General features: G+C 48.3%; 1 protein-coding gene across 1 annotated transcript; it reads right to left on the minus strand.

Annotated features, from left to right (window-relative positions):
* Window positions 1–130: 130 nt before the first annotated feature.
* Window positions 131–10,926, minus strand: PLA2G10 (phospholipase A2 group X). The gene is made up of 4 exons (XM_079794341.1): window positions 10,793–10,926; window positions 7,865–8,015; window positions 6,141–6,250; window positions 131–328 (listed from the first exon to the last, which is right to left on the minus strand). The coding sequence occupies exons 1-4, from the start codon at window positions 10,869–10,871 to the stop codon at window positions 186–188; spliced, it is 483 nt and encodes a 160-aa protein (XP_079650467.1). The 5' UTR covers window positions 10,872–10,926; the 3' UTR covers window positions 131–185.
* Between the last annotated feature and the right edge of the window lie 997 nt (window positions 10,927–11,923).

The following is an 11,923-nucleotide window of genomic DNA, read 5'->3' on the forward strand; positions in this document are numbered from 1 at the left end:
TTTGACCTTAGTCAAACTGGCAACCAAACAGGCTCCAGCCCCAAGTTTGGAGAGGGAGGAAGAACAAACACAAGTTGCAGCTTTAACACTTTAACTCAGTTCCCCTCTGAATATGAACTGAATGTGGCTGTTGATTAGTGAAAAAAGTTTTATTTCTTTGTGCAAAACATTTCAAGTCAAGCTAGTCAGTCACATTTGAGTGGGTCCCGCCCACATAAGAAACGTGGATAGAAGAGGTACTTTAAATGGTACTCAGTTTTGGCTAAGCAGTAAGCAAGCTCCTGGTCACACTTGCACAAGAGTTCTTGACATTTATCCTCTGTCGGTCCTGAAAGAAATGGGGAAACTGAGGTTAGAGCGGGAACTTGCAGAGACTTGAGGATAAACATGAGGGAAACGAGTAACACTGTTGGCAGTAAGGGTCATAAATTGTATGTGTGTGACACTTGACAATTCACTATGTGATCTCCATTGTCGGGGCAACTCCAGGAGGGAGTGATATTGGCCCCATCTTGCTGAAAAGGAAATGAAGTTGTCAGAAAAGTGTTTTTGAAATGCCGAGTCCAAAGTCCCTTTGAGCTAGCTTCTCTTTTGTATCAATATTACACAATTTCATTTGAGGATCCATTGAGACTAGCAGTAGGGAACCATCCAGGCCTTTTTTTTTTTTTTTAATGCCTGCTCTGCTGCTTCCTAGCTGTGTGATCTTGCCTAAATGAGTCAAGTCCTCATTTAAAATGGGGCATTATCCACTTTGCAGGATTACTGGGAAGCCTGGGTGAGGAAGCCTACGTCAAGTGCCCAGGAGAGACTTGGCACTGAACCTGCACTCAATCAACATTGAATGTAGTAGATATGTGCCTATAGACACATCACTTCATCCTCCCTGGGCTGTTTCCTCAAGTGCAACACGGGGATACTAATAGTACCTACTTCTAAGGGCTGTTGAGAGAATGGAAAGAGACCAAATCAGTAAAATGCAGGGGATACAGGAGGCACTAGTAAGCTGAAGCTGACCTCCTAAAGTTGCCGCTAATCTGACCGTTCAATATAAAAGGATAGCCCCCACCCTGCATCCCTGCTTTTTTATTGAGGAAAATTCCCATATCAAAATTTACCATTTAAAAGTGCACAAATCAGTGGGGTTTAGTACATTCATAATATTGGATAACCATCACCTCTATCTAGTTCCAAAACATTTCTATCACCCCAAAGAGATCTTGTACACATAAGATGTTGTTCCCCAATACTCCTCTCCTGAGTCTGTCAACCATTAATCAGCCTTCTGTCCCTATAGATTTGCCTATTCTGGATATTGTAAACACTTGGAATCATATAGCACGTGACCTTTTGTGCCTGGCTTCTTGCACTTAGCTCCTTGTATCACATTTTCAAGGTTCATCCATGTTGTAGCAGATTAAGTACTTCACCAGCTTTATTTTCTGACACAGCAGTTATAAAAGCACTTGGCACAGAGACAATTTCCCATTCTCCTCCTTTTAGACTTCTCTTTCGTTTTTTATGTTTTTATTAATTTCAGAGAGAGAGAGAGAAACATCAATGATGAAAGAGAATCATTAATTGGCCTCCTCCCATACACCCACTACTGGGAATTGAGCCCGAGACCCCGGCATATGCACTGACCAGGAACAAACCATGACCCCCTGATTCATGGGTCAACGTTCAACCACTGAGCTACACCAGCTGGCCTACACTTTTCTGTCTTACCTAAAACCTAGCATAGAGGCTGGCACAGAATAGATTCTCAATAATATTTGTTGAGAGAATATGGAAAAGCCATACATCATTTCCAATTCTCACACAAACACTGCATCTAATTTTTACTATTCCCATTTTATGGATGTGTAAAGTGAGGGAGGCTCAGTGGAATTCAGTAGCTTGTCCAAGGACACAGCGCTGGAAAGGGGTGGACCAGGACTCCAGCCCAGGATCTCATGATCCAGCACCTGTACCTCCCTTCTGTTCCCACCCTCATCTCTGAGCAAGAAAGATTCTTTCAAAAGCAAGACTTGGTCTCACTACTCCATAGCCTCAGGAACCTAATAGCATCATGTTATTCAAGAATAATAAAAATTTAAAAGGAAAAATAGCTCCCATGGGTTAAGTTTAAAATAAAGGCCTGCCAGTAAATATTATTATATGCTTAACATTTTTAAAATATATTTAAGTCAGGCCCATAAATGGAAAATGGGCCACACCTGTAATTAAATAAACAACTATGTTCAGAATATCTCCAAACAGAATAAGAGAGAATATTTTTAGTCAAAAATGTATAATACATATTTTGGTTCTCTTCCTTTGGTTCAGGGAGGGCAGTTCTGTAAACAGGCACAGACTCCATCAACAAATACTTTACAAATTCCATTTTAACATGGTTAGGGGCAAGTTGAAGGGAAGAAGGGGAAGATCTTTAAGATTTCCAACTCAACGCCCATTTCCCCTCCTCCCTGCCCACACCGGAAGGGGCAGATTGGGGACAGGGAATGGGCCCAGGAGTAGGCACATCACCACCACGTCAGGCAAGTCACTTCTTTCCCTGTGCTTCAGTGTCTCCGACTCCATATGAGAGGGCTGGACGAGCTGATGTCTGGGCCACTTTCAGTCCTAAACACCAATATTGTTTCTCAATATGAAGTCAGCCTTCTTCTTATGCCAGCTCCTAAGTCATACTGAGGAGATATGGCTGAGGGTCTGTGCCTATCTAAGACCATCCTTCTAGTAACTCCTAGTTGCCTCCTTTCCTCCGGAACAGACCACGCTGCAGGAGCGAGGGTTCCAGTGGAAAGTCACACCAGAACCTCAGTTCTCTCTAGTGGGTGGTAGTGGGTCAGAGAGAGGGTTCAGATCAGGATGAGAGAGGGAGGAGAGGAGATGGGAGAGAGTAGTAACCTCTGTCCAATCTGTTTATCACATTATAAACCCTTGTTTCATCTTTGCTACACGCATCTTCGAGGTAAGGAAACTGAGGACCGGAGAGGTCATCCATCTAGGGCCAAGAGATTTTCAACAAGGGAAAGAAGAGTTTCTTCCACAGACAGTACTGGGACAACTGGATAGTCCATGCAAAACAGTGAAGTTAGACCTTTAACACACACCATGTACAAAAATTAGCTCAAAGTGGATCAATGACCTAAATGCAAGATTCAAATGATCAAATTATTAGAAGGAAACAGGGACATAAGTCTTCATGGCCTTGGATCTAGCAATGGATTCATAGATAGGACACCAAAGACATGATCAATAAAAGACAAAATAGCCCCGGCCAGTTGTTCAGTGGTTAGAGCGTCGGCCCGCAGACCAAAGGGTCTGGGTTCCATTCCCAGTCAAGGACATGTACCTTGGTTGCAGGTTTAATCCTGCATGTGGATTAAACCCTTTCACTCTCTTTAAAAATCAACGGGGAAAATATCATCAGATGAGGACTTAAAAAGAAAGACAAAACAGAAAAATTGGGCTTTATCAAAATTACAACTTTTTTTTTAAATCCTCACTTCAGGATATTTTTCCCATTGATTTTTAGAGAGAGTGAAAGGGAGGGAGGAGGAGGGAAGAGAAAGAGAGAGAGAGAGAGAGAGAGAGAGAGAGAGAGAGAGAGAGAGAGAGAGAGAGAAACATCGATGTGAGATGTTGCCTCCTGCCCATGCCCCGACTGGGGTGGGGGGTGGGGGTGGGGGACAGGTGCAAATCCACAATCCAGGTATGTGCCCTTGACTGGGAATCGAACCCAAGACCCTTCAGTCTGAGAGCCAATGCTCTAACTACTGAGAAAACCAGCCAGGGCCAAAATTACAACTTTTTAAAAAATATATATTTTTATTGATTTCAGAGAGGAAAGGAGAGGAAGAGATAGATAGAAACATCAATGATTAGAGAGAATCATTTATTGGCCACCTCCTGCACGCCCCCCACTGGGGACTGAGCCCACAACCCAGGCATGTGCCCTTGACTGGAATTGAACCTGGGACCCTTTAGTCCGCAGGCCAACACTTTATCCACTGAGCCAAACCAGCTGGAGCCAAAATTACAACTTTTGAACATAAAAGACATTATCAAGAAAATGAGCCCTAGTAGGTTTTGCTCAGTGGATAGAGCGTCAGCCTACAGATTGAAGGGTCCTGGGTTCAATTCTGGCCAAGGGCACATGCCTAGGTTGTGAGCTCGATCCCCAGTAGGGGACGTGCAGGAGGCAGCCAGTCAATGATTCTCTTTCATCATTGGTGTTTCTATCTCTCTCTCCCTCTCCCTTCCTCTCTGAAGTCAATAAAATATTTTTTTTTAAAGAAAAGAATATGAAAAGAACCCTGGCCAGTATGGTTCAGTGGCTGAGCCTCAACCCATTAATCAAGAAGTCACTGGTTCGATTCCCAGTCAGGGCACCTGCCCAAATTTCGAGCTCGATCCCCAGTAAGGGGTGAGTGGAAGGCAGCTGATCGATGAGGTTTCTCTCTCATCCATGTTTCTCTCTTCCTCTCCCTTCCTCTCTCTCTAAAAATCAATAAAAACATTAACAAAAAACATTTTCAAGAAAATGAAAATAGTCCTGGCAGGTGTGACTCAGTGATTAGAGGGTCAGCCTGAGCACCAAAGGGTCCAGGGTTCGATTCCCAGTCAAGGGCACATACCTGGGTTGCAGGTTCGTCCCCTCCCCAGGTTGGGGGGGACAGGCAACCGATGGGTGTGTCTTTCTCACATTCTCTCTCCCTCTCTTTCTCTCTCCCCTGTCTCTGTCTCTGTTTCTCCTTCCCTTGTCTCCCTCCCTTCCACTCTCTCTCTCTGAAAAGCAATGGAAAAAATATCCTCGGCTGATGATTAACAAGAAAAGGAAAAAGAAAGAAAATGAAAAGATAACCTATAGAATGGGAGAACATATTTGTAAATCACATATCTGATAGGGGTACAGTACCCAGAATGTATTAAAAACTCTTATAACTCAACAACAAAAAGACAAATAACCTAATTAAAAATGAGCAAAACACCTGAATAGTCATTTCTCCAAAGATATAAAAATGGCCAACAAGCACATGAAAAGATGCTCAACAGGATTAGGGAAAAGCTAATAAAAACCACAATGAGATATACTAATCACCCCACTAATAAATAACATCTCTAAGAAAGTAATCTGTCCATCCATCCTCCACCCACATTTTTTAATTTTGTTTCATTACATGTCAAAGTAATTTGCATAGATCCCTTTAGTCTGTATATTCCTTTTCTTTTTAACTTTTAATTCACAAATAATTCATGAAATAAAAATAATTTCCATCTTTTTTAAAAAATGGAAACATTACAGAGAACATAAAATTGCTCCCTACCATCACTCCCCTCAACCTGATTCTGTCCCTAGAAATGACCACAGTCATCCTCAGTTTGGAGTGTATCTTTACATTTTTCTGAGCTTTGCAAGCGTCCACATGTAGTTACGGAAAGTAGTATGGTACTATTTGCAAGTTTTTCTTTTTAACACAGTGGTGCTTTATTGAACATGTCATTCTGCAGTTTGCTTTTTCACTCAATATCTTTCCACGTCAGCATATGGTTCTACCTTATCCCTTCTCCAGGCTGCAGTCTTCCACGGTGAGGATATATCCTTCAGTGAGATACATCATGGGTTTATATACCCAGGCCCCATCTGATGGACAGTTAGGTGGTTTATATCTGGTATCATTTCTCTCTTTTTCCAATTTTGTCCAGACAGAAAAGAAATGGGTTTCTTTGTCCCTAGCTGGTGTGGCTCAGTGGATAGAGCATCGGCCTGCAGACTGAAGGGTCCCGAGTTCAATTCTGGTCAAGGGCACATGCCTGGGTTGTGGGATCAATCCCCAGTAGGGGGCTTGCAAGAGGCAGCCAATCAATGGTTCTCTCTCATCATTGATGTTTCTATCTCTCTCTCCTTCTCCCTTCCTCTCTGAAATGAATAAAACTATATATTTTTAAAAAAATTTTTAAAGAAAGAAAAGGGTTTTTTTGTTTATTTTTTTAAGTGTTCAGCATTAACGATTATTTATATTAGATCAATCCAAAGGGTGGTCTATGGGGAGTTGGAAGCAGTGGTAAGTTATTACAAGCAGATGCCCCAGGAACTCCGGGGAAGGTTGGTGTGGGTGTTGCTGGGAACTCACCACATTCAATGCGCTGACTGATGCACGTCCAGGGGTAGGACTGCAGCTTGGTTATGCAGCCAGCCTCCTTCCTGGCATGCTGGTAGCAGCAATCATGACGTTGACAGCACCTGTGGATGGCAGACAGGCAGACCAGCAGGTGGGTGAAGGCTGCTCTCCTGGCCATCTTTCCATGCCAGGACTATGGGTGAGCATCTTCTGGTCCAAACTCTGTTCCTGAGACTCCTATCTTGGGAAATACTTCTACTGACCTCAGTGTGTCCTGCACTGCCTCCATCGCCAGCCATGCTCGAGCCTGGCCCCTGCCTGCTTCACTCCCTTAGTCTCTGAGCTCCAGCAGAACCACTCTCCTCTCTGTTGCTAGAACGAGCCTGCCTCCCACCTTTGCCCTCTGCCTAGGACAACTGCATGCCCACTCTTCCTCCTTTAGGTCTCAGCCTAAATACCAGCTCCCATCCCCAGAATGTCATCAGGCCCCCTACTTCCCAGGGGGCTCCTTGTTACACCCTCTCATAAAACCAGGGAACCTCCCTTCAGGGCAGGTTTATAATGAGACCCATCATTAGCAAGAAGGTTAACACCTGTCCTCCTCACTGACCAGAGCTCTAAGATCTGGGACCATTTCTCACAGTGTCACCAGTATCCAACCCAGGGCCTGCCACATAATAGGATTTCAATAATAATAATAATAATAATAATAATAATAATAATAATTTACTATTGAAAAATTTCCTGAGGAACACCCACAAATACCCCTAAACATGCCCATTATTCATTCATTCACTGGTATTATCTCCACCCAGCCACCAGCCCCACTCTGTGTTGAGCCCTCAGCTGATCTGGCAGGGACAGGTCAGCCAGATTTCACTCTGCCCTCAAGGAGCTCCAAGTCTGGTGAGGGAAGCAGACAAGCCACCAGGTGCTACATGCATAGTGAGAAGTGCTGGGATGAGGGGTAAGAGAGGATTCTGGAAGCCAGAGGAGGTGCCATGCCCAGCCGGGCTCCAGGAAAGGCTTCCTAGAGGCGGTAATGCTTGATCTGCATCTGGAAAGATGGACAGGAACCAGATAACCAGAGTGTGGGCGGGCATGGCCGGCAGCAAGAGCCTTGAAGGCGCAAGGCTGAGTCAAGACTTGCTAATGACCATCACATCCTCTGAGATAGGGAAGAGACAATCAAATCCTCTGTCACCTGGTGCGTGGCTGTGCCTGTCTGAGCCTCGGGGCCCTCGTCCATAAAACAGGGATAGCCATTGTGCCCGTTTTCGAAGGATGGCCAGGAGGGTGAATGAGAAGTCATGGGAAGATATGCGCCCACATCCCTGTACAGAACAGGCACTTCTCACATGACAGCAGAGTGCAGTGCTTAGGGCCATGACCCCAGCAAGACTGGGTTCACATCCCTTACTCTCTGTGTGGCCCCACACAAGTTACTTAATCTTTCTGTGCCTCAATTTCCTCATTTCTAAAATGGGATTGTTGTGAGGACTCAAAGGGGTTCTCAAAACAGTTCCTGGTGCCCTTTAAGTCTGATCAGTTTTGTGTGGATTGTTGTTGTTTTTTCAGCCAAAGAAATCATCCCATAACCAGAGTGAGGGGGCAGCTGGCAGTGTTACCCAGGAGGACCTCTGCCTGCAAGGTAGTGCCATGTGCCATTTCCTCATAGGCCTTACCTACCCCCAGAGGGTGGGAGACCTTCTAGCCTGGCCCACACATAAACTCACCGGTCAATGGCATCGACGGGCTTGCCTCGGCCACCCAGGCCACAGAAGCAGCCGTAGCTAATATAGGCCAGGGGGTTGCGGGGGCCAACACAGTGTATGGTCTCTGCCAGTTCTATGAGCCCACGTCGGTGCACATGTGACTTCAAGGAGGCTGGGGGAAAACAAAAGTTAGAGGCTGAAGGTCAGGTCCTCCCTTGGCCCTGGGGAAGGTCACTGGCCTGAAAAGAGCCGGGATGACTGCCTGGGTTTGAATCCTGCTCCTCCTAGTCCCTGGCTGGGTGACCTTGAACAACTCTCTGTGCCTTGTTTTCTTCATCTGTAAAATTAGGAGGGTAAGTGCACCTCTCTTCATAGAATGAAATGAGATCATGTATGTAAAGCACCTGGCACATAGCAAGCTCTAGCTGTTATTACCAATATCTTCAAGGCAGCCATGAAAGAGAAAACAAGACACAGAGCCACAACATCTGAAAGATCTCACCACCGGGCCCTCTTCCTGGAATGCCCTGATTCCCAATCTCCGGCCCTTGTCAATTTCCGACAGGGACAGAGTCTACGTTGTGCATTGAATGTCTGTCCCATTGCCTTAACCGGTTTGGCTCAGTGGATAGAGCGTCGGCCTGTGGACTGAAGGGTCCCGGGTTCGATTCTGGTCAAGGGCATGTGCCTTGGTTGTGGGCACATCCCCAGTAGGGGGTGTGAAGGAGGCAGCTGATCAATGTTTCTCATCGATGTTTCTAACTCTCTATCCCTCTCCCTTCCTCTCTGTAAAAAAATCAATAATATATATATTTTTTAAAAATGTCTGTCCCATTGCCTGTGATGAGCACTGGTCATCAGAGATGAGCTAAACAGGGTCCCTGAGCTAAAGAGAAGTCCACAAGGGCTCCTCTGTGCAGGCTTCCCTGTCCCTGGTTCTCTCCACCACCATCACCACCACTTCCATAGACGCTGGTTCAGGGCCCTTTCCGTCTCCTATTTTCACTGCCTAGGCACAGCTCCCTCCCACACAGGGAGGCCCGGTGGCCCGGGCCCAATTATGGCTCTGACACATAGCAGTGCACAGTAGGTGCAATGGGAACCCCTGCCTTTCACAGCCACACAGCCAACAAGAACCTGTCTGATTGGGGGCTCTGACCCAGGCTTCTGACTCCCAATCCAGGGCTCAGTCCTCCTTGCCCAATAACAGCAGGGGAAGGAGACCTGCCAGGGTGCCAGAGCTGAGGGGCACCAGGGAGGGGGCCACTGCTCAGGGTCAGGCATGTCCAAACTCTCTGTGATGTGGGCATCAGAGAACACACTCCCTGTGAGTGTGTGCCTGTGCACCCCTTAGACTAAGACTAAGAGAGGCACAAGGACCCATCCCAGGTCACAGGGCTGGTGAGCCTCAGAGCAGACGCCCAGGCCCAGCCAGACCTGCCTGATTCCTGGGATTCTGCTCTCCACTGCTCTGGGACTGCCGATCCAGAGATGTATGCATTACATCTAGTCATCGTGTCTCTTTTCTAGAGCAAGTTTTTACGACACTGACTCTTTTTAGGAGTACAGACCAGAATTAAATCCAGCTCGCTCTCTCAGGATTTGCCAAGTGCTGCTCCCAGCTGCCCACCCCTCCGCCTGAAACCACCCTTCAGAGAAAGCTCAGGGGCCTCACTGCAGCCCAGAGGCCCTGCAGGAGCCTGCCCCTCCCTCCTCTCCAGTGTCCTCTCTGAATGCCCACCACATAGATCCTGCTCATCACTTCCTGTTCCTCCGGTTACATTTCCCATCACATCTATCCTGTGCTGCAAATGCCCTCACCCCATCCTCACCCAGCTCACCTGTCACCTCCTAGAATCTGCCTCACCCTCAGGTCGACCACAGGAGCCCTGTCCCATTGTGCTGCGTTCTGCTTACGGGAGTGACTCCCAAGCCTGGGAGCTCGTGGAGGACAGGTCTCTGCCATAGGCAGCTCCAGATGCCCTGGCACACAGCTGGCTTCCATAAAAGGTCCCTTGACCTCTGGGTCCACCAAGCCCCAGTCTAAGCATATATGACAGGACCCCAGTCTTAATCCTATACCCCACCGCTGTCCCCAGAGGTCCCCCACCCTGACCTAACCACACTCTGGCATCTCAGGGTCCTGGGGACGGCCCTATGGAGAACCCAAGCATGGGGCAGAGGCCCAGCACTGGGTTTGGAACCAAGGAAAACACTCCCTCTTGGGTGGGGCAGGTCACTCTGGGGTCTGTTTGCTCTGTCTGCCCACGGCAGCCTTGCTAGCAGTGCCCAGGCTGCCTGGGCTTCCTATATTCCTGTGACCTGAGGGTGTGTGCTGCTTGTGTCTGTGTGTGAGTCTGGCCATGAGCCCTGCACCTAAGTGCCCAGGTGAGGCTGGGGTGTGTATGTATAGGATGTGGTGTCTGTGTATCTCCCTGTGAGCGTGTGCCTGTGCACCCCAGAAATGGGCAGTCACTGAGGGGACCTCTCCAAGTGTGGTGCCTCGGGATGGGTAAGAAGGCAACCTTATGTTCTCCCCCCACCCCAGGTAGGGCAGTCCCTTCTTCCCCTGCTCCTCCCCTTGGTAGTCAGACCCCAGGGACAGGTGGATGGAGAGGGTCTGGTCCCTGAAGAGGGTTACGGTGATGGAGGGGGTGTCCGGGGAGGACACCGAGCCCCAGGGAAGGGCTAGCCTAGTTTTGGGTCCCTGGGAGGAGTGTATGAGTGGAAGCTCTTGGGGAGGACTGGGGAGAAGGCTCTTAGAAACCTGGTAAGAAATGTCAGTGAGCCAGAGAAAGGAGGGCTCGGGGCTGTGGGGCTCCTGGGACCTTGGAAAGGGCTGGTAAGTTGGAGTTCTTGCAGAGGGGTGGGGAGCAGGGCTGGGGCGGCGGGAGGGCTGAAGGAGTCCCAGGAACTCCTTGGTCCTCCAGGGGCGCACTCCTCACTCACCTGCGCAGGGCAGGAGTCCGGGTACCAGTAGGAGCAGAAGCGGCAGCATTACTGGCTGGCACAGGGGCAGCTGACCCATAGGAAGGCGGCAGGTGTGGGACGATCTGGCTGACCCGTGTATATAGTCACCAAACTGGGGCCCAAACCCCCTCCCCCACGCCCCGCCCAGTCCCGCCCCTGCCCTCACCTTACCGCAGGGCAGGAAGGAGCCCGGCAAGGGCAGGCCCCTGGGGCGGCAGGAGAAGTCCTTCCCGGACCTCTGCATCTCGGTCACGGAATGGGCGCTGGAGGCCAAAAGAGAGAATCTGGCCCAGGAAGTCTCAGATTAGGGTTTGGGGAGAATTAGGGAGGAAAGGAGTTTAGCACAGGTCGACGCACCACGTAAATGCTCAAAAAGGGTGCTCTATTAATATTCTTATTACCTGCAGCCTCCTTCCAGCACTCACCTGGGCATCCAAAAGAAGAGTTGGAGGAGGGGGAGAGCAAATGATTTTAAGCACTTTTAATGTAGGAAACTTGGTGCTCCAGGTACCTCTAGAAATCAACTCTGCACTGTTCCCTCCCCACCGCTGCCACCACAGTTGGGAAACTGAAGGGGTCAAAGATTTGCCCAAGGTGGGTTCTGGTGAAAGAGCAGAATGGTGTAGGAGGGGAGCCGGCCTCACACCCCATGCCCTTTCTGCCTCAGGCTTCTCATCTGGTCAAGGGTAGTAGAGCCCCCTCCAAGGGACACGGTGAGGCCGTGAAGACAGACACAGTAGGTGCTCAGCATTGAAAGGAAGTTTGTGGCACACATCTGTTCCCCTTTGCCCCTACCCAGTGTCATCAATTTCTGATGATTTCTAGTTATAACTACTTCTGAGGGTAGAACTCCTAGACTCCTCTCACCTCCACAGCCAAGCTCTTGTAAAAATAATGGCAACTAATAATGGTCATGTTGAGACAGGCCAGTGAGTGGAACAGGGAAACTGAGACAGATAGCTGAACAAAGGGGCAGAGCAATTCACAGCAGATACAGAAGGTCACCTCCCTAGAGATAACGTCTAGGCCTCAGTTGTATTTCAGCTTCCGGCCCAGAGAAGCAGCAAAACCAGGTGGGTGACACCAGGACCAGCTGCAATGACTAAGGAC

The sequence above is a fragment of the Cnephaeus nilssonii genome (genome assembly GCF_951640355.1).
Source record: "Cnephaeus nilssonii genome assembly, chromosome: 2".
Lineage (NCBI taxonomy): Eukaryota > Metazoa > Chordata > Mammalia > Chiroptera > Vespertilionidae > Cnephaeus > Cnephaeus nilssonii.